The sequence below is a fragment of the Heteronotia binoei genome, chromosome 6, assembly GCF_032191835.1.
Source record: "Heteronotia binoei isolate CCM8104 ecotype False Entrance Well chromosome 6, APGP_CSIRO_Hbin_v1, whole genome shotgun sequence".
Lineage (NCBI taxonomy): Eukaryota > Metazoa > Chordata > Lepidosauria > Squamata > Gekkonidae > Heteronotia > Heteronotia binoei.
Genome location: NC_083228.1, coordinates 42,039,855 through 42,061,413, shown reverse-complemented (window position 1 = coordinate 42,061,413; position 21,559 = coordinate 42,039,855). Strand labels below are relative to the sequence as shown.

Genomic DNA, 21,559 nt, shown 5'->3' with positions numbered 1-21,559 from the left:
TACGGTTTGAGTTCTTCAAGTGACAAGTTTATGACAGATACTCCTTTCAAATATTTCAGCATAATTATATAATGTGGTAAAAGTAAATGCCACTTTACTCACCTGTTTTCTATTCTTTTTAGTTCAAACCTGGAATCTTCACTTCTCAGCAAAATATACCACCGCAGTTTCTCCATCTTGCAGACTTGGATTGAAGATTGTTATGGGGTAGACTTTGAGACAGACCCTGACTTGATGGGTATACTAAAAACCTTTATCAATTCAAAGGTAACTCATTGTTTGATATAAAGTTTAAGATAAGTGACCTCTGAATCAAAATATGTTATGATGTGTGTGGGCAACGACAGCCTTACAATTCTGTTTCATTTAAAATATAATAAAATAAGGAGGAAAGTATCCACATGCCATAGAGTTGCATTCATTTTGTTTGCTAAAGGACTAATAAATCAAGTGTCTAAAGCAAATTGTATTCTAGAGAAACCAGCAGGGAAATGCATTCACATTCTGAAGCATAAATCCATAAAATAAAGAAATCATGTGCTGTTTGCAGATGGTTCCACTTAATGGCTATGGAACATGGTTGCTGTCATTGCTTCAAGACATGGCTAGCAAAAAATGGAATAATGTTTCTCAGCACCACAGTTTGGAAGTATGGGAGGAAAAGGAGGATTTAAAATCTTTACCGTCCTTAAGCAAAAAAGTCTCAAAAGAGGTTTCACAAAAGGTATGTGACTTCATAACCATGTTTTGTGTACAGTAGTACATTCTCCTGCTCTATGTCAATAGGTTGCACCGTTATCTTGAGACAGTGCTTTGCCAAAGCCACCAAGTGAGTCTTATGCTTTCATCCAGTTTTATATCTTCATCCAGAAGATTCTATACCGCTATAGGATTCAATGGCATACCTGAATGAGATTTCAGTGACTTTGACCACCAGTTTGGTATAGTGGTTAAGTGTGCTGACTCTAATCTGGGAGAACCAGGTTTGATTCTCCACTTGCAGCTGCTGGAATGGCCTTGGATCAGCCATAGCTCTCGTAGGAGTTGTCCTTGAAAGGGGCAGCTTCTGGGAGAGCTCTCTCAGCCCCACCTACCTCAGGGTGCTTGTTGTGGGGGAGGAAGGTGAAGGAGATTGTAAGCCACTCTGAGACTCAGAGTGAAGGGCGGCGTATAAATCCAACATCTTCTTATGGCTGCACTTATGTTTATTCCATAGACTAAAAAAAAATGCTGAGAACCATTCCAAACCAACAGCTGGCCTTATTTGTTCTTTGGTACAAAGACATTTCTGAATAGTGCAGGTTTCTAATCTCCACCAACACTATACTGACAACTCATCTCAGGCAGCAGGTGACCAGACTGGAGATTATATCTTGTGGCTCTATATAAAGTGGCCTGTATCCAGCCAGGCAACTCTGAAGATTTAAGGACACTTACATTTTCTTAAGAAATTTTGTTCCTTGAGTATGATAAGGAGACCCTTAGGTAATATAGAAGCAAAGTGGAGATCTATGGAAGGTGGGTGGATATGCAAAAATTGCCACTTCATTTCAGTCTTTAGACTGTATATTTGGATACAGACTACTTTCTTAAATTCCTGGACTGACAAAGGGAGTAAAAACAACAACTGCTAATTTCTTTACTAGACTTATTTTGTGTTCCCAATGCATTTTTATACTGATGGCTAACACTGGGAAGCAAAAGGTTTGCCATTGGTTTTACTTGTGTATTTCTGTCATGCATATGTAAGAGTTATACATTATTAAATTAATATCTAGTTTTGCCCAAGTACCTAACAAAAATATTTTAAACAAATAAATATTACTATAAAAGTTTGACTAATAAAAGCTGAATGAAAGCACTCCAAATACAATTTAGCTCAATAAAATATGATGAACCTAAACTCAGTAATAAATACAGCTACACATTTTGGTAGTAATGTTTGCTCAGAATATTCTATTGACAAATTTTAATTTTTTTTTGATGGACCCATTAGGTTAATTCCCATGAATCTGTTTCACCATTATTGGAATCCTCTTCCGAAACCTTCCACCAATTAAGAGGCATGTTCCATATACTGGAAGAAGGTTACTCCACTTGTGGAATGGATTCATAAGGTCCTACTTGGTGACCGATTTCGCACTGGGGCTTGTTCCGGGTGGAGAGCCCTTTTGCCCCCAGCGCTTCTCTCAGTTTTTGCACAAGCTGCCCTGGAGCTGCGAGTTGGCCCGCTGCTTTTCCGCAGCAAGCAGAAACCACTTGTAAGAGGATCTCACTTGCTGCAGAAAAGCGGCATACCAATTCACAGCTCCAGGGCAGCTTGTGCGAAAACTGAGAGAAGTGCTGGGAGCAAAAGGGCTCTCCACCAGAACAAGCCTAGTGCAAAATCGGTCAGTATAAACATCACTCCATCCAATCCACATTTTTCCAGTGTTTATTGAACATTATATTATCAGATTTCATTGTGTGATATAGGTACAATGATATAGTAATTAGAATGAACTATTATAAAGGGACAGAGTAACAACAGATATCTCAAATTCTACCAAGGCTTTGCTTTGAAGAGAAATGGTCTACAGTCACACAGAAAGACAGCATTTCTAGTATGAATTGTTTATTTGATATCTAAGTCGACTGAACAAACTAGTCAAGAATTACATTTTTCTCTAGCATTCTTCTAGTTAACATTGCTGGCCTTTTAAAAGGAAAAACACTTTGTGATCTACTCTTTATTAGATTATTTTAAATTCTGCTGAAATCATAACACAGAAAGAAAATGAAAAAGCTGCCTAGTGTTCACTGTGTTTGAAAGTGGTTTCTGATTAAGTGTAAGAGCAGACAGAATAAAGGAAGCCACTGAGAAAAGAAATGAAATAGTTCTCTGGTATTGCTGAAGAAGATGACTAATGTAGAAATGATGAACATGAAAGGAGAGAACCCCTTAAAACATTCTAACTGGCAACAATACCAGTGTGAGCTCTCTAAGAGGGTGTCTACTATTGCAATCTGGGAAGGAGAATGTTGACACTGAAAGTGTAGATGAACCCAGCCAAGGCAGAGGTGGCTGGGTAAAGGGGATTCAGGGTTAGGGTGTCAGCTTGTGGGTCTTGATGGTATGCCTTTAGCACCAGTGCTGACTGTCAAGAGCTTAGATGTGTTCCTGAATACCTCCTTATCAGTGGAGACTCAGATCACATGTGTCCCTAGACTGATGTTGTTCCAGAGATGCCAGATTAGACAGCTGGTTCCTTCCTGTCTCATCCCAACCTAGCCACAGTGGTCCATGCAGTAGCCACCTCCAGGTCACACTACTGTAACTTGATGTATGCAAGGCTACCCTTTAGACTAATCCAGAAAGTACAACTGATCAAGAATGTAGCAGCACAGGTTCTAACAGGAACTCTGTTGGCATCTAACAGGAACTTCAATCCACATCAGGTTCAAGTATTGACCTTCAAAGTACTATATGGTCTGGGACCAGTGTATCTGTGGGACTGCCTCTCCTGATATATCCCCCAAAGAGCACTTTGTTCAGGACAGAACTTGCTGGTGGTCCCTGGCCTAAAAACTATCCAGCTGTCCTCAACCAGAGCCAGGGACTTCTCAGCCCTGGTACCTACCTGGTAGAACTCAGTGCTGAATGACATCAGGGCCCTATGGGACATAATGCAGTTCTGCAGGGCAGAAAATGCTTCACTAAGCTTATGGTTGAGGACAGCAGTGGGTTCCACCTAGCCTGGCTCCTCCATCCTCTCGCCACCACTGGGTAAGAACACTAAGCTGTAAATTTATGTGCCATCTATAAATTCTTTGCTGAATAGTTTAGGTTGTTTTTTAACTGTTTTAACTTGATATTTGAATTTGTATATTGGAAACATCGTCCCCTGCCCTGAGCCCTGTTGCCCAGGGGAGGGTGGGTTATAAATTACATACATATTTATTTATTTATTTATTTATATTGGGATTTATACCCCGCCCTTCGCACCGAAGTGTCTCAGGGCGGCTTACAACATGATAATACAAATACTACAATTTAAAACACTTACAAGTAAAATTAAAACCATAAATTAATAAAAGCAAGATAGATAAAAACCGGCGGTCTACAGATGCATTTTGTTCCATCCAAAAGATTTCCTTGTCAGTCAGTATTATAGGCCTGCCGGAAGAGGGCTGTCTTACAGGCCCTGCGGAACTGCCCTAGGTCCCGCAGGGCCCGCACCTCCTCCGGCAGCTGGTTCCACCATATTAGTGTGAGATGTTGCCCATTATGAGAGGTCAATATTCTTCCTTTTATATTCTTTTTATCCTGGTGACAGTAGATTTTTTTTATTAAGTTCATTACCGAGGCAAGAAAATCCTTTTAGTGTTCTGGCTCTGAGATTTTATTAAGTTCAGTATTTGGGGGGTTTTGTAACTTTTGGCAACTCAGTTGATTTTGCTGCATAATTAGTGTTGTGCAGTTAATTCTGTTGTGACTCTAGCTGTTGTGACTCTAGCTTCACTTCTGTGGAGCCTGTTCATCTTCCTCTGTTCATTCACTTTTAAGTTCAGTCCAAAATAAAACCTCTGCCATTCAAAGACCAAGGAGGAAAAGGCTGACCTGATATGTATTACAGAGATGTGGCTCAATGAGGCAGAGAGACGATCTGGACCCAGTTATTTCCAGGCAGATAACAAGAGCGATATAAATTCAGTGGCTGAGAAGATGAGGCTACTGTAGCCTGTAGGATTCTATCCCTGATATTAAGTGTCTGTTCTAAAGCACAGTCCATTCTGAATGTGTGCCTCTGACACTGGGCAATGGGGATAGAAAAGGGATTCTCCTGGTGTATTAACTGCCTACTCCTCTCCCTTACTGAGCTGCCATAAGAGGTCTCTGATATGGTGCTGAGGACCTCCAAACTTTATAGTCCTGATGCAGTGGTCCCCCAAATGACATCAGGACCCTATGGGGTTGTGGACTGGTACTGGTCTGTGGCCTGCAAGCAACAAGTCCATGGACTGAGACAGAGCACTGCCTCAGCCCTGCCCACCCTGAACCTAGGAGGACAAAACAGGTAGTGCAGCCTCACTCCGAAGCTGCATTCCCTTGTAGGGAAGGCAGCTGTGAAGGATCAGGGCAGATGCTTACTCAGGAGGGTGACCACTTTGAAATTCTCCTCGGTCACCTTCCCTCAGTCCCTCAGTCACACTCACAGAAATCCTGTCAGACCTCTCAAAAATTGGCACCAGACGGTTTTAAAGTCAAAAACCACAAAACTGTTTATTAGATAACAAAAGGCAAGGGAGAGGGATAAAATGATAATGATTATAACTGTTCAATACTCAAAAAGGCAAATCAGTTGGCAGATGGTTGGCAGAATAAATCAATTACAGAGAGTAGAGAATTTATCAGGCTGAGGTAAAATATAACAACTTTGGCAGATCTTTAAAATAACAATAAACAGGCAGGCTTCAGAATTCTACTGAATTCTTCAGGCAGGCTGTGCCTTCTGGGCACTCACAATGCTGCTACTTCAGTTGTTTAGCCCTAGCTCCGGCAATGCCAAATCATAATAACTGTAAGAGAACCTGCTCCTAATACTTGCAATGCTAATAAGAAGATTGATGAGGCAATAAATACTCGGGAGACGTCTGAGAGAGAAGTTCCAAGTGCACTGGAGATTTGCGTGGGGAAAGTAACTCCTCCTTCGCACCTCAGCAGCGCTTTTATTAGTTCTATTACATCACAACATTCCACAACATCAGCCTATAAATCATCATGTCTACTCTGCCTGGTGACAGCAGGCACATGCGTAGATGAAACAAACATAGCAGGTTTCTTTGAGACCATAAATCAAGCTAGGCTGCAAACATCCCGTCCAAGTTCTTATCTCTCTCTGTTCTCAAGCTTGCATTCCAACACATCTTCTCTGTACTTAAACTGAATCCCACAAATAACAAACTACAATCATTCTTCCACACAGAGAGAACTCCTGACTGGTGTCAGTATATTCTCCTTCACAGACCCTCTCACACTAGCTATCTTCCAGGACTCGCACCCCTCAATACTGATGCATCTCAGCCCCACAGCTAGTCTACTGGTCTGAGTCTTGGGTAACCCTGCTGACCACCAGAATCCAGTTTTCCCCTCAGTGTGTATTTGTGTGATCTAGTTTTTACATGGAGATTGCCTGATGTGCTGGCAAAATCTCCCTCAGAGAGTTTCAAACTGCCTTAAAACACTCTCTTCCAGACAGCGTCCACACAGCTCTGTCTCCCACAAGGAGCCCAGCCTCACTGGCTGCTCTTAGCCCCTTGTCCAGTTGTTTTTACAACAGACCAGCCTAAGCCCACTGCCTTCACTTCAGACTCCTCCTCTGAAGACTTCTCTCGAAGACTCAAAACCCTAAGGTGTTCCACTACTAAGCAAACCTCATAATGGATACTTTTTCATTGCTCGGGCAACGTTCCAGCCAATCGCTGCAAGCCTGTTCCCCAGCTCTCAGACTAAGTTCTGAGTCCGTCACAGCAGCCACATAGCCTCTTTCGTCCACCTGGGTTCCGGACCAGCAGAAGGGGCAGCACTGCTACAACCCTAACCTACCCCTCATTTATAGACCCCCACCAATCAGCTGATTGACAGAAATCTTTAAATGGAAGGGGGGAACAGATTGGCCTTCTGCCGCCTTGTCACCTAGTGGGAAGGTGGCAGAAATGGCCCCCATCTCCTCCCCCCATTTAAAGACTCCCATGGGAGGCAGGGGCCAGGCAAGGTCTGGGGGGGCAGCCTGGGGCAGCAAAAAACCCAGCCGTGGCAATGGCAATGGTGGCCGTGGCAATGAGCACAAGAAACAAAATTTTAAAATTGGGAGTCAGATGTGGTAAGTAGTGGGGCCGGGACCCTGGCCTTGGTGTTGAAGTAGTGGAGCAAGGGTCCTGGGGGCCTCATTGCAGCTATAGGCCTGCAGCATTCTATCAGATCTCTGTGTGTCTGCAATATCCAAGGAACTATTCTTTTAGCTTAGGTCAATAACCTATTTTCTGGAAACTAGAGACTAGTATATGGGTTAGATCCAGCAGTGGGATGGATCCAATCAGCAGAAGATGTTGACAACTGCATCATTTTTTTTTCATATTCTCCTCACCTCAACAGTCCTCTACAACTCCAGGAAAGTTGACTCCTGATATCTTAGGACCATTGTGAGCTAATAGCCACATGAGTCAGGAGGCTGCAGTGGGGAGGGGAAAAGAGATGAAATTGTTCTTTCTGCCTATCCAGAAAGTACAAGTCTGCTGTGGGAAGAGGAGAAAGAGGGCAATTTCACCCCCTTGTGCATCCTCCTGACCCACGTGGTTGTTAGCTAACGTAGGTCCCATATCCCAAGAATAAACTTTACTATATGTAAAAAAAGACTCCCCCCCAAGATGTTCTGAGAATTCTGAGTTGGATATTTTAGCTTAAATGTGCCTATTGCTTTTAATTACATACTGTGTGCTACTTTGAAAGCCTTTTTGGAACAGCATTGGCCTCTAAATTTACTTCTAAATAGATAACAAGACATCTAAGCTTAGAAAAGGGAGCACCAATATAGGACACTAGTGTCTGGAAAGGGAGCAGCACAAAAAAATGACGTGTTTTTATCCAAACAGGAGCCTTGTGGATATGAGTTGTGTTCATTCTGCCAAAATACCTTGCTATCCAAAAACATTTTCATATAAGCAAAATATTAAGAAGCAGCAGCAGCAGCAGAAGAAGAAGAAGGTGGTGGTGGTGGTGATGGTGGGGATGATGATGATGATATTGGATTTATATCCTGCCCTCCACTCTGAATCTCAGAGTCTCAGAGCGGCTCACAATCTCCTTTATCTTCCTTCCCCACAACAGAAACCCTGTGAGGTGGGTGGGGCTGAGAGGGCTCTCACAGCAGCTGATCTTTCAAGGACAACCGCTGCGAGATCTATGGCTGACCCAAGGCCATTCCAGCAGCTGTTGAAATGAAGTGTCTTACAATGTATCACTTCAGTTTAATTTGGGACAAAGTTTTAAACAAAGAGTTCAGTCTTGTTCAATCACATTTATAGACTGTTTCACATTACACATCAGCACACATAATTGCCTTATACAGAGTCAGCCTAGTGGTCTATCAGGGTCAGTATTTTCTACTCTGACTGGCAGCTGCTCTCCAGACAGAGTTCTTCCACATCACCTATTACATGATCCTTCCTTCTAAACTGGAGATGCCAGGCATTGAATCTGGCACCTTTGCATGCAAAGGAGATGAGACATGGTTCTTCCTCTGTGATTTTAAATGAACTAGTTACATTAGATTATTTTACAACACTGTGAATAAATTGAGCCTATTGGATGAAGCCCATATCAGTTTTAATAGATTAAAGTTACAGATAGCTTTTTCCCCCCCTACAGGCCTTTAACTGGAAACTCTCTCAAGGAAATGAGACTGTTGCACCTTATCAGGGGACCAGACAACATAACATTGTTTCAGGTTTACCAAAGCCATATTGTGCAAATTTAACTGAAAAATTCTCAGGCTTCTATACTAGAACTGATAGAGACCTGCATTTCTTAACAAAATACACTGCACAACAACTTTGCTGCCAGCTGACTCTGTTAGAACAGGTAAAAATTGGTTCCTCTTTATTAATGGAAAACAATTTATTTAAAACTACTTATCGGTATTGCTGTATTCTTAGCACAGTATAACCCAAATATTGCCATGCTCTCAAGCCCTAGTCCAGATCAACTCTGTATCTACCTTTTCCCACATGACCCTTTCATTGATTCACAAGTCCTTCTTTAAACCCTGTCCCGTAAAATGGGATATAATATGTGTTCACATGGAGGTACAGGTTGCTGGGCTAAGAGATTCAAAAGACTTGAGAAGAAAAAATACAATTCTATGCAAACTTCCCTGGGAGTAAGAACCATTGAACATAGGGGGCTTCCTTCTGAGTAGATGACATGATTATCTAAAAGTATAGCAAGTTCTAAAAGATGCCATTATGCTTCCACTGTGTCTTCACCATCCACACATCCTAACCTGCTTGAAAGTGGATAGATTTTGTCCCAGATAAATTTTTAATCATTTTATATTTTAACGTTTATTTATTGTATGTTTTGTACTGTTTTATTGGATGGTTTTTACATGTTGTTAGCCACCTCAAGTCCCATTCAAGAGTGAGAGAGAGGATATAAATCTGATAAATAAAGAAGTCAATAAATATTGGTATATACAATTTTTTGTCTATTTTAGGAAATGTTCCATAAATGTCATCCAGTGCATTTTCTAAATTCAAGACTGCTTGGAGTCAAAGACAAAAATATACCTCAACAAAAGTAAGTTGGCTGCTCTGCCTAGCCTCATGATATGCTGATACAGTACAAATTCTGGCTGTGCAATGAATGAAAGATGTGTAGAAAAATGGACTTTGTATTAAAAATGACATTGAGGAAAGTATAGCAGCTGAACTAAAAATAAACACACAAGTAATATTTTTAATTGAACATTCCCAAAATATTTTTCCTGTAAAGATTTTTTGAAGAATGTTGAAAACTGTAGCACCACTTTTCTGTAATACAAAATATTTTATTGATCAAATGTTATTTAGATGCTTACGTTAGTAGAGCTGGGGATGAAAAATTCTGATCCATCAACTTATCATTTTGATTGGGGCAAGTGGTGAGTTTCTGAGACTGAAAGAGAAACATATCTGCTGTCATCTTCTATTGGTGTTTGAATATGATTCCATAATTTCCTTTCAATGAGATGGACCTCTGTTTGCATGTTTTTAAATTAACATTTAAATTTTGTAGATGCTTGTCTTTTACAGAGCTGTGGCCTCTGAGACATTTCCTAATCAGACCTATAACCTTTTTGCGAAAAACTGTGTCCAGGATGATTACCTTTTGAAGCTCTTAAAGTATGCAGACAATGTCAGTACGTGGGTTGCTGCTGAAATTGTAACCAGTTACAATTCTAAGGTTTGCCATCTTCTTTCTTTGCTATGGCTGGTTCTTTTAAAATATTTATTTCTATTATTCAATTAATTTCTTAACCATTATGTTTTGAAAGCCCAAATAAGCTAGACTCTCTACCCATATAAGCTAGACTCCACAGTTCCCCCCCCCTCTAACATCTCTGGAATGGGTATTATCTGTATGTCTCTCTAGTAACAGCGACAGCAAGCCTTTATTGGCATAAAACAGATTTAGCAGTAAAATAAGTCTCTCTAGTACTTTAGAGATTTATTCATTTGCTTCTGTTTACATACTTTCTTTGGAACATGACTAGTTTTGTTCTAGATCAGGGGTGGCCAAACTTGCTTAATGTAAGAGCCACATAGAGTAAACATCAGATGTTTGAGAGCTGCATTCAAGGAAGGAACATAGATGGGGGAGGGAGGGGAGGTGGAAAGAAAGCAAGTTTAACTTTAATTGCATTGCCCAAGCTGTTGGTTGGCTTGGCTTGGAGAAGTGATTTAAAAAGACAAATGCCTACTCTAAGCAGCCAAGGGGGGGGGGGGGGTTCAAGAGTCACACAATATATGTGAAAGAGCCACATGGGGTTCCCAAGCTGCAGTTTTGGCCACCTCTGTTCTAGATTAAGGATTAGAAATTCCTAGAGATTTGGGAGTAGATCCTGTCATAACATAATGTGTGCATATAAAGCATTCCTCTTCTTCATGCTGCCAAGTTAAAAATCCAGCCTCCCACATTAGCTGTGATTGACCTCAGGAGCACTAGTAAAGGCTGCCTCTGAGCAAGCACAAAGAACAGAGTTTTCCAGTTATAAAAGGAACAGTGCAGTAACACATGTCCAACTGTTCCAATCACATGCAGTTGGGGAAAAAACAGAAACAATGGGAACATACATAAAACTTCCTTGCAGTGGAGTTGAGGGTAGAAGTAATTTATCTTCCGTTTCATGGAGATCATCTACCCCAGGGGTGGCCAGTGGTAGCTCTCCAGATGTTTTTTGCCTACAACTCCCATCAGCCCCAGCCATTGGCCATGCTGGCTGGGGCTGATGGGAGTTGTAGGCAAAAAACATCTGGAGAGCTACTGTTGGCCACCCCTGATCTACCCCATCTGTAGTACTTGTACAGGTGTTTGCATGTGGGAGGGTTTTTTAAGCCAAGCAAAACACAAATTGTTGTCAATAAGCCAGATTTGTAAATGTATTCTTGCAACTTTCTGAACTAGGTATTAGAATTCACATTTAATCTTCCTTTGTATGTATGTTCTTGCCAGCAAAGACCTTTTCCCCATCTTGAGATGAAAAGAGCCATATCCAATGAATGTTAAGGTTTGCAGAATGTTATTTCACACTTATTTGGTCCAGTCTGCTGTATCCAAGATAGCCACCATTACATGGTTGCATGATTCCATCTCAGTCTCATGATTTATTCAGGGCATGATTCTATCTTCCATTAAATATTCCTCGTTGTGATATCATATTTTGCAAGTGCTGGCAAAGTATGAAGTTGGCATAGCTTTCTAGCCATGATAGAAGGAATATCTAGGAGCAAATTAATAGAGCGATGTCCTGTGAGCTGCTTGTATGTAGCCATCCATTTTTGGTTTATTGGGAGACTGCAGTGTAGCATGATAGTGTCTTGCACCTTTTGCCTGTTTCTATTATATTTTCTGGCAATGGGACCCACCCTGGACTTGCAGGTTCAGCTCATCTTGGCTCAGGAAAGCCATATGCTATTAAACCAAACAGATCATTATGTGCCTGAAACAGGCAGAGGAGGGCTACAGACTCTGAGTAAAGTTGCCTGATGGAGGCTGTCACATTGTCAAGCCCTGAGCAAAGACAGCTGAGACAGTGCTCCATGATGCTTCCTAGTTGGGTGAAAGGATGGAGAGGAGGAGCCAGCCCTGGGAGGGGTTTGGAAGAGTGGCCTATTTAAAGAGGATCTCCATCAGGCCATGGAGGATGGAGCATTCTCACTCAGGCAATGTGTGAGAGTGGAGGATATGGAAAAGAGGACAAATCAGATGATGCAAAAAAAAAAAAAAAACCACCTGCCCCTTTCCAGGTTAAGGCTTTGTAGGGAAGGTCATGGCATAACAGGGGCAACATGGTCTTGATGTGGGGGAGCATCCCACATCTACAACTTTATTTTAGTAATCTCTCATTGGGAAATTAGGGTTTGTCATAGTTTGGAGAAATATCTTTGATACATTGGGAATATAAAATTGCAATGGGAGAGGAATGTTTCTCCCTGTCCATTGACAATATTTGCAAAAGTTTATCACTGAAGATGTGAGGGAGATGCAGAAGAACCAAAATAAAAGTACTCTCAAGATATTATTTGGAGCTAATATTCTGAGGCATACAACACACAGCAAGGGCATGTGTCCAAGAAGGAACAAACACAAATATCTACCTCAATCCAGCCCCAGGATTCTGTTGTTCATCTTGACTCAGTTTTTGTGGCCATAAGCTAACAGTGTGAGTTGTCAAGATGTGATCCTAAGCAAGTCAGCATGGCCTCTTCCTTTGCATTGTTAGTTTATCATTTATTTAGGGAAGTTTTATGCCACCTCTCCTAGGCAACCTGCCTGAGGCAACTTACAAAATAACATAATAAAACATAACATTAAAAGTTATAAATTAAAACCTAGCATTAAAAAAACACCAACCAGAGAATAAAAACAAATCACTGAACAACTAAAAAATGGATGTAACAGTTTGCAGTTTGTTTCTAAAGGGATTGTGTTTTATCACTTTAATTACATCTGTTCCACTTCACTGGGAACCAATTTCTGAAGTAGAGGTCTAGGATTCAAGTGCTTACAATAAATTATTGTTGCCATACTGATTTCTGAGCTCTTCTTTGAGCCACCCAGCCAACCTCCATCACTGTGCACCTTCCAGTAAATCAAAATTGGCTTGATTGACTGTCAGCTACAAGAGCCTGGCAGTGCTTTTTTCCTATGAGCTCCACACAAAGGGCCTTTCTTGTTATTTACCTTTATCATTTATTATGTTGTTTACCTTTATCATTTCTCTGCACCATTAATGGCCCAAATGAGCATCTTGGGGTGATGTATCTTTAGAATAAGGGTATTAACACCACACTTCCTCTTATATCTGCAAGACTTACCTGACTCTCTTCTCTTCTGTGAAGTTCACTGAGTAATCTATGAGTCAGTCACCTGCACATGGCCAAATCTAACCCTCTAACCCTCATAGGGTTGTTATGACGATAAAATAGAAGAGAAAAATACCATGTATGCCCTTGGAGAAATGGCAAGATAAAAGTGTGATTGACATAGAGGTACATCCTGCTAATGTTTCTTTAGAATCATACCATGCTTTACTATTTAGTTTCATCTTTTATGTGAAAAGCAGTTCTGAGATTATTATTTTTGAAGCAGTCAGGTAACATGGCAATCAGATCTGTGTATATCATCAGTTCATGGCATTTTGCTGTACTTGACAGGAATGTGCCTCTGTTGATGCAGGTGGGCTCATCCAAATATAAATGATCAGCATATTTTAAATGGGAAATATTAAGTTTGTTTTCCCATGTTGCCTTCCACATTTTTTGGCACATATTGGTGTGTGCGTTAGCAGCCCCTTTTCCAGAATGCTGATCATTCCTTTGAGAATAACAAATTCCTCCTGTTGGTATTATAGAGTTGTTCTTTGATATATCTTCTGACCATTCTTTTGAGAAGGGCAGCCATCGAGAAGGGCAATTTGCTTTCCTTTCATGTCTATGTTAGTGAGTAGGGAATGGCCATGAATAAACATGAATAGGTCATGTGCTTGGATGTGGTGTTTTTGTTTCATTGGTTGGTTGGGTGTGTGGTGGGTGTTTGCATATCTTTGATGTCCATGGTACTGAATGAAAGTAACACAAAAAAAATGAATAAAAGCAAATATTATATTATGCAGCACACATTTTGTCTGACCCAGTGCAGCAAGTGCATCTCAGGAGGGCTGGCCCTGATGCAGTGTAAGCAGTCTTCAGTCTGCCCATTCAAGAGACCCAAATCCTTCATATCCCCAATTGCTAAACAGATTATCAGCTCAAGGGTGCTGGGGTTGGGCTGCCTTAACTGTCCACAGGGCTTTTTTTGTAGCAGGAACTCCTTTGCACATTAGGCCACACACCCCTGATGTAGCCAATTCTCCAAGAATTTACAGGGATCTTGGCACAGGGCCTACTGTAAGCTCCAGGAGGATTGGCTACATCAGGGTTGTGTGTGGCCTAATGTGCAAAGGAGTCCCTGCTACAAAAAAAACTCCTGACTGTCCATTATATGATCTTCCCAGAGACTCAGTCTTGGCATGCCCTGTCTTTCTACCTCATGGATTGCTTCAGAGAATTTGAGGTAGAGAGAATACTGTAGCATTATGATAACATCATCAACTTCATCAACTTCAACAAGAGAACAAGTCTGATTGTTTTGTGGCTCAGATTGCTTTGTTGCTCAGTTTGCAAAGCAGGAAGATAGTTACTTGTTCCTTTAATAGCTTTCCTGTTTACCAGAAATGCACATAATTGTTAATTGGCAACTAGCAAACAAGCAATTAGAAAGCAGCAATTTTTGCTGCTGTTGAGCACCAAGTTTGATGAAGATGGAGAGTTTCACAGGATAACGATACCATAAAAATGTGTTTCCTGTTTTGACTCATAAAGCAAGACTGTTAATTGTAGTAAATTGGCAGATCTAGTCTGACACTGAAAAAAATCTACTTTTAAATTTGGTCACTGTTCAATAATATGTTTCAACTCATTTAAATGGCCAGGCTGTTTCTAACTGTTCTATTATATCAGAATCCTCAAGCACATAAATATTTACTAGGAGCATACTAGGAGTTGAACTCAATAAAAAGACATGTTGGCACTGAGCAATGACACCTTGGTTAAACATTTATTATAATTTGTTTCTCAGGTGCAGGTGAGCTTGCTATCAAAATTTCTCTTTATTGCAAAATGTTGCTATGAGCAAAGAAATTTTGCTACGGCAATACAAATCCTAAGAGGCCTGGAAAATCTCATTGTGCGACAATTGCCAGTGAGTAACTAATTCCTTACTTTGCTGTTCACCTAGGAAATGTGGTTGTAAAATTTTGAACAGGCAAAATCATGTATTCCAGCTCGAATACTAATCTTCAGAGGGTAAAACTTGTCTTATTTTATTTCCTTTTAAGGCTTGGAAATTTTTACCATCTAAAATATTGGAAATAATGGAAGAACTCAAGGCAGTTGAGGTATTGTAAAAAATTCTAATGTAAATTGTGGTTAGGTACAGCAACCACCTTCAGCTTGATAATTTTGTGGACTGTCTCAGTGCACCTACTGTCAGAGTTGGCACTAGAGGATGGTAATGTCAAGAATAGCAAAGAATTTCCTGCCTCTAGAATGCTGCCATTTTGCTGTTCACAGAGCATTACAAAGGCTCAGATAACATGACAGAATTCTCATTTTGCATGATTTTCTTCTTCCAAGTTAAGGGAAGGCTTGTCAGATGAGCCCCAAAATCCTGGAGGTAGCTTCCTAAACCCAAAAAATGAGTGAGAGGATGCACTGATGGTCACAGAGATAGTCAACTTTAAAGGGGAATTAGACAAATTCATGGAGAATAGGCCTATCAGTGACTACCAGCCATGACAACTAAAGGGAACCTCACAGGAGGAAGGCCTCCGTTTCCATGCTCTGGTTTTGGTCCTTCAGAGGGACTTGTTGGCCACTATGTGAGACAGGATGCTGAACTAGATGGACCACATGTCTGATCCAGTGTAACACTTGGCAATTTGTCTGTTGCTCTTTAACAGTAATTTCTTCCCTCAAAGTTTCATCCTTGTTTGCATTTCTTTCCTCTCATGTGTTAAGCAATGTATCTTAGTTTAGGCAACGTTGTTTACATCTTTGCACATAATTATGTACTGCTGGCTTCAACAGCATTTAAAACTGATTCACATGAGTCTGTGGTAGTAGAAGCAGCACACTTAATTTGGGATGGTGACAGACCTTTCAAATGTGACAAGTTGTATCAATCATAATTCCATATGTTCAGAGCAAATTCTGGAAGAGGACTCACACAGTGTAGTAGTCTCCAATCTTGAAGTGAAGGTGGGTTCCCAGAGAAATCACCATAGCCCACAATGAAGGATCTTGATAGTTTTGCATCAAAATGGTTGTGTGTTTTAGTTTTTCACCTAAGTTCTTTACTGCACACTAGTATGGATTCTGTCACCACATGACTATAGTCATTAGTTTCTTCTCTAAATAGATTCTTTCTCTTTCAAATGAAAGTATTCTTGAGTATGTTATTTACAGTGTTCTAAAGCAAAGTATTTTCTAGCATCAGACAGATCTCTTGTTCAACATTATAATATTTTTGCATGTGCTTCTATGCTAACTTTGCCAGGTATTTTTAAAGAGTGACAGCCTGTGTTTAATGGAAGGAGAAAGATTTAAGACATCACCAACAATGCCATCAGCTCATATTCTGGCCATGCATGTCCAGCAACTTGAAACTGGAGGATTTACTATGAGAAATGGCTCTTACAAGTGGACGAAACTTAGGTAAGGAGAACTGTTTTGATTTTATGGTACACATTTCTAAGCAATGTTCATTAATATAAATATATACTATATAAACTATTTTTGTTCTTTTATATATCAACTCTTAAGCTAATCTCTCTCTTTTATCTCTTTTCTCTTCAAAGAAATATTTCAAAAGTTGTGAGCCAGGTTCATGCATTTCAAGAAAATCCTTACACTCTCCCCCCAGACCACCAACTGCAGGCTTGCTTAAGACAAAGGATAGCTTCTTTTAATGATGTCGACATTTCTGTCTTAGCAGCTGACAATTGTGCCAACTTTCACCAAACACCACCTGAAAAGCAGTCCCGAAAAATTAGAGACACATTATACAGGATGAAGGCAATGTTTCAGTAGTTGTTTATGCTTATTTTTTGTAACCTTTTTTAAATTAAAAGAGCTTCAGTTCCTGGGCCAGTTATTAGATCGGCATATGTGAAATTTTCTATAAAAATTATCACCGTTTTGACAATCGCATTAATTGAGATTTATATGACTTGGGTTTAAAAAAAATAAAGCTCTAAGCAAAAGGGGAAAGATCTTAATGTGAAGTGCCTTATACAGTAGCAAGTTGCCCTTGGATGAACTTGTTGGAGTTATAAATAAATGTAATCTTACAAATCTTTCTGCATGTTTGTTTTGTCTTGGAGGGGATAGGTTACAAGAGACTATGAACTGTATTTTTATATCGTCTGAATATTGCTCTCATCTCATCATTAAACATATAGCTTTTTGTTGAGATTTCCTTTTCTCTTTTGAGTTTATATGTATGGACTCCTTTTTTGAGTGCATTTGGCACTGTTTCCGTCATTGATGCAGAATGATATTTCTAACTAATGATGAGTAAATTCCCCATGGCTCAAATAATAATTGAGTCACCAATTATGAGCAGCATCTGCAAAAGCTGGGTTTTTTTATTAAAAAGATACTTTTTATCAAGACTTGTAAATTGTCTGGTCTATTCCCCCACCCCCATATGTACATTCTCACACAGCTGCTTGGGAACTGTATTGTAGATAGAGGCAATCAATTATAGTGCATTGCCTAGGCAACCACGCCATGTTCTCTTTGCTTCCATGTACTCTCTGTGTCACCATGGTGCCTCATTCCATCCATGGATCTCTTCATGATGCAGCAGAGGTGGCAGCTGCAGAAGCGTTCACAATTTAATTTACAAAAAGATGAAGTCAATTTCAGCCATCCATTTTATGGAAACCATACAAAGGATTAAAGTAACTAATTTCTGTGCATGCGCCAACACCAGCTACCACCCTTGGCTGCCTAATCTGACAAGTATTGACCGCACAAACAGCGTATCAGTTTGAAATAGATCTTGCTTTTATGGATACAGTAACCATTTCACAGCAAGGGGACTGAAGTTTTCTTGGTTTCAGCTATTCAATTTGTTTCATGGTTTTTTACTCAGCCATATCCTTAACCAAACACTTATGTATTCCTTAAATCCTCCAATAAAACTTGAAAGCGCAGCAGTTCCCACAGGCACTATATGCAGGTGTTTGAAATACCAAATCTAACAGCCATGTTGCATATATCAACAATTGAATTGAATTATTTATTATGGTCAAAGACCAACACCAATGAAAATACATTACCAGAAATGTTACATTAAAATTATTATATAAATTGTATTAAAATAAACAAATCTAATCCATTAAATCAATACAAAGCCACAATATACACTAGCAACTGCAAAAAACTGGCCACTTTGTCTGTGATTCATGGTGATTCATTCTTATCTGATTCGTGGCCCAAGAGAAGAAAGGAATCATCTGATTCCTCTGATTTACATGGAATTTTTTTTTAGAATACAGAAATTGAAATCATGTCTAAGATTGCAATAAGAAAGGGCGATGCGGTAACACTTGCACACCAGTTTCAGTGGCCTGACCTGGATGGCTCAGACTAACCCAATCTCATCAGATCTCAGAAGCTAAGTAAGGACATCCCTGGTTATTACTCTGATGGGAGACCACCAGGGAACTGAAGGGTTGCTATGCAGAGGAAGGTCATTGTCTGAATAAACCACCCCTGAAATCTCTTGCCTAGAAAACTCAAAGGGTCATCATAAGTTAGCTGCAACATTTCCAACATCAACAGTTTCAGCTTCCCCACTTGCACAAGGGCATATATGTTCTTGGTATGCTGAAGTATTGTGAGCAAAGGGAATTAAAAAATAAGCCCATTTCTGCTTTAACTTTGTGGCATCACTAGAACTAAATTTGAGGGGCTATACACCATCAATACATTTCCATAAGGACTGCAATCCTCTGAGCCAATCTGTTTTTCTATGAGAAAAAGAATTCACAATTTTTCTATTACTATGAATTAGCTCCATTCTGCTTTCAAAGACTTTTGAGGAGAGTAAATTTGTGCAGCATTTCACCTGTAATTAGGTTTCTGTTGCTTTTTGCCAAAGCCTTTTCACACTGCAATTTTTTCCCCACAAAGATTCTTCAACAGCATTCCCCTACTGTGTGGCATGGCCCTCCCTCCAAATGGGAATTGTAAGGAACAAATGCATCACCGTTGTTGGGGCTACCATCACAGTGCAACAAAACAGGGAAGATTGACCTGGTTGCTCAGGTAACAAGTTCATGTGCCCTTCCCAACCATGCTTTAAAGTGAAGGCAATATGTGTGCATTCATTTGTCCCCCTTGTCATCACCATGTAGCCATATCTGGCACTGCGGCACAGTGCAAACATCACATTCACGACACAGTCTCTGATTTATGTAGGAAAGAAAGAACCCCTAAAACATGGCAACAAAACAACAATCAACCAAGATTACCAAAAAGACATTGAAAGTTTGAACTAACATACACAAGGAAGGAAGAGTTCAGGAAACATTTATGGCTCCACTTCAAAAGGTTTCCCTATCATGAAAGCTGTAAAAAAAAGTTGTTGGTTCTTAGATTTTCTTTTCTTTGCCTCTTCCACTACTCAAATTTCCTTCTCTATAAGTGAACCATAGAATAGCACTTTTACTCTGATGATATCATGAGCTATGGTAAGTGGCAGCTCCTTTTCCGTATCCTCAAACACAGAGAAAACCTGATAGTCCAGCTTTCTATCCACCAGCCTTGGTGTAGAATGTCTGTGCAGCTATTTGTGCAGACGTGGACTTGGACCATAATCTGCTGTCACTTAGCATTACACAATGTTATCATGATTAAAAACTGGGGCCTGCTTAGTTTCTGACACCAGACAAGATTGGGCTAGCCTGGGCTATCCAGGTCAGAACCAGAAATGGTATTACATAAGTGGAAATATAATGCAGTGAAAGCAAGGTATACAGCAACAGATAATACGTATTAGTAGTATAGTCCACAGTCCAGTTTTGTCTGTTGAAATGCCTTCCTGAATTACTCTTGTAATACACCCCTATTTCTTTATTTAAAGCAGGGGTGGGGAACCTTTTTTCTGCCAAGAGCCATATGGATATTTATAATATCTTTCGTGGGCCACAAAAATTATCAGCTTAAAAAACAGTGCTCCGCCAAGGTAGAATGATTTAGGTCAGCAAAATTAATGCAAATAATGGGTTTTCTATTTGAAGTCATGTGAGGAGAGCTTAATCTGACACACACACACACACACCTGGCCTGCCGCCATAGCAAATGCATAGGTCCAGGGCTTTTTTGTAGAAAAAGCCCAGCAGGAACTCAGTAACATATTAGGCCACATCCCCTAATATTAGCATATTAGGTCGCACACTCATTAGCATATTAGGCCACACCATCTGGGATAATCAAGTGCAAACTGAACTGTGACAGTAACTTTTCCAGGCCCCAAGGAGGCTGCTGCACAGTACATCTAGGCCCTGTAATCCCTGCCGGGCCCTGGGGACGCTGCTGCACAATGCAGCTGAGCCCCACAATCCTTGCTGGCCAGCCATGCTTTAGGGAGGCTGCCACATAGCTCGGTTTGGTCCAGCAATCCCCGAGGGCCACACCAAGTGACCTCAAGGGCCGTATACAGTCCTCAGGACAGAGGTTCCTCACTCCAGACTTAAAGCTATGTTTTACATAGTTTGTGGAAAGCCAACAGTATGGAAGTCTTCTTGACCTCACGCAGTCTATTCCAGAGAGTGAGGGCAACTACAGAGTATGTCCATGTTCTGGCAGTTGTTGATCTTGCCCATTTGCAGGTTGGTGCCCTTAGAAGGCCTTGTTCAAATGAGCAAAGGTTGTGGTGGTGGAACATAGGATGAGACATAGGACATTTATGATAGTTTATGTGAGAGAGCGCATCCCTCGCCCCCACCTTTTGGAATCCTTTTGAAGTATGCCTTAAAAGTATTGTATCAATGTATCTTTAGCATCACTCTCAAGAATCTGTTACACTGAAAGTATCGGTCTATCAATAAATGTAGTGTTGTATCAAACTTGACTCGTCATTGAAACCGCATGCTTGACATTTTGAGAGTGATCCTATAAGAAGTTTAACCGCCCTGGCAACTTTATAACCGAATGGCTGAAAAGATTCCAGTGAGCAGTGAACTTCCAGAACCTGAGGAAGGGGCGAGAGCACCAACACCGCTGTGGCACGTGCTGGACGCCTGGAGAGTTGCTGGGAAGGGCTCCCCTCTCCATATTCAACAACTCTTGGACACCCTGCGCCAGTGGCAACTGCGTACCTCCACCACCACGATGGATGAGGCACCGGCGTGCAGACATGCCATCCTAACCAGGCACATGCGTCAGGTGATGGCCAACGGAGAGGGCGAGGCGGCCGAGCCTGGAGAGGAGGGGGAGCACGGCAGCAACCTGCACGGAAATCGACCCACCTTTGGCAGAGGTGGAACTGGCTGGGACCCATGAAATAACAGGCCCGAGGGAGGAGGAAGACGAGATTGCTCGAGAATTCGAATCGATGGTAAGTCTAAGACGTCGCCAAGGGGTTGCGGGATGAGATGAAAGCGATGACCACCATGATGGCCGGAGAATTCAACAGGCAAGTCGACCG

The 21,559-nt window shown here is 40.9% G+C and overlaps 1 protein-coding gene across 1 annotated transcript in view; it reads left to right on the top strand.

The window, feature by feature from the left end:
* KNDC1 (kinase non-catalytic C-lobe domain containing 1) overlaps nt 1-17,197 on the top strand; it is a 95,837-nt gene extending 78,640 nt beyond the window's left edge. Inside the window, exons 22-30 of the mRNA XM_060241371.1 lie at nt 123-267; nt 551-724; nt 8,408-8,620; nt 9,255-9,337; nt 9,832-9,982; nt 14,918-15,040; nt 15,177-15,236; nt 16,397-16,554; nt 16,698-17,197. Coding sequence (XP_060097354.1) covers nt 123-267; nt 551-724; nt 8,408-8,620; nt 9,255-9,337; nt 9,832-9,982; nt 14,918-15,040; nt 15,177-15,236; nt 16,397-16,554; nt 16,698-16,929 — 1,339 coding nt within the window. The 3' untranslated portion in view covers nt 16,930-17,197. The remainder of the gene's footprint in view (nt 1-122; nt 268-550; nt 725-8,407; nt 8,621-9,254; nt 9,338-9,831; nt 9,983-14,917; nt 15,041-15,176; nt 15,237-16,396; nt 16,555-16,697) is intronic.
* Nucleotides 17,198-21,559: the final 4,362 nt, after the last annotated feature.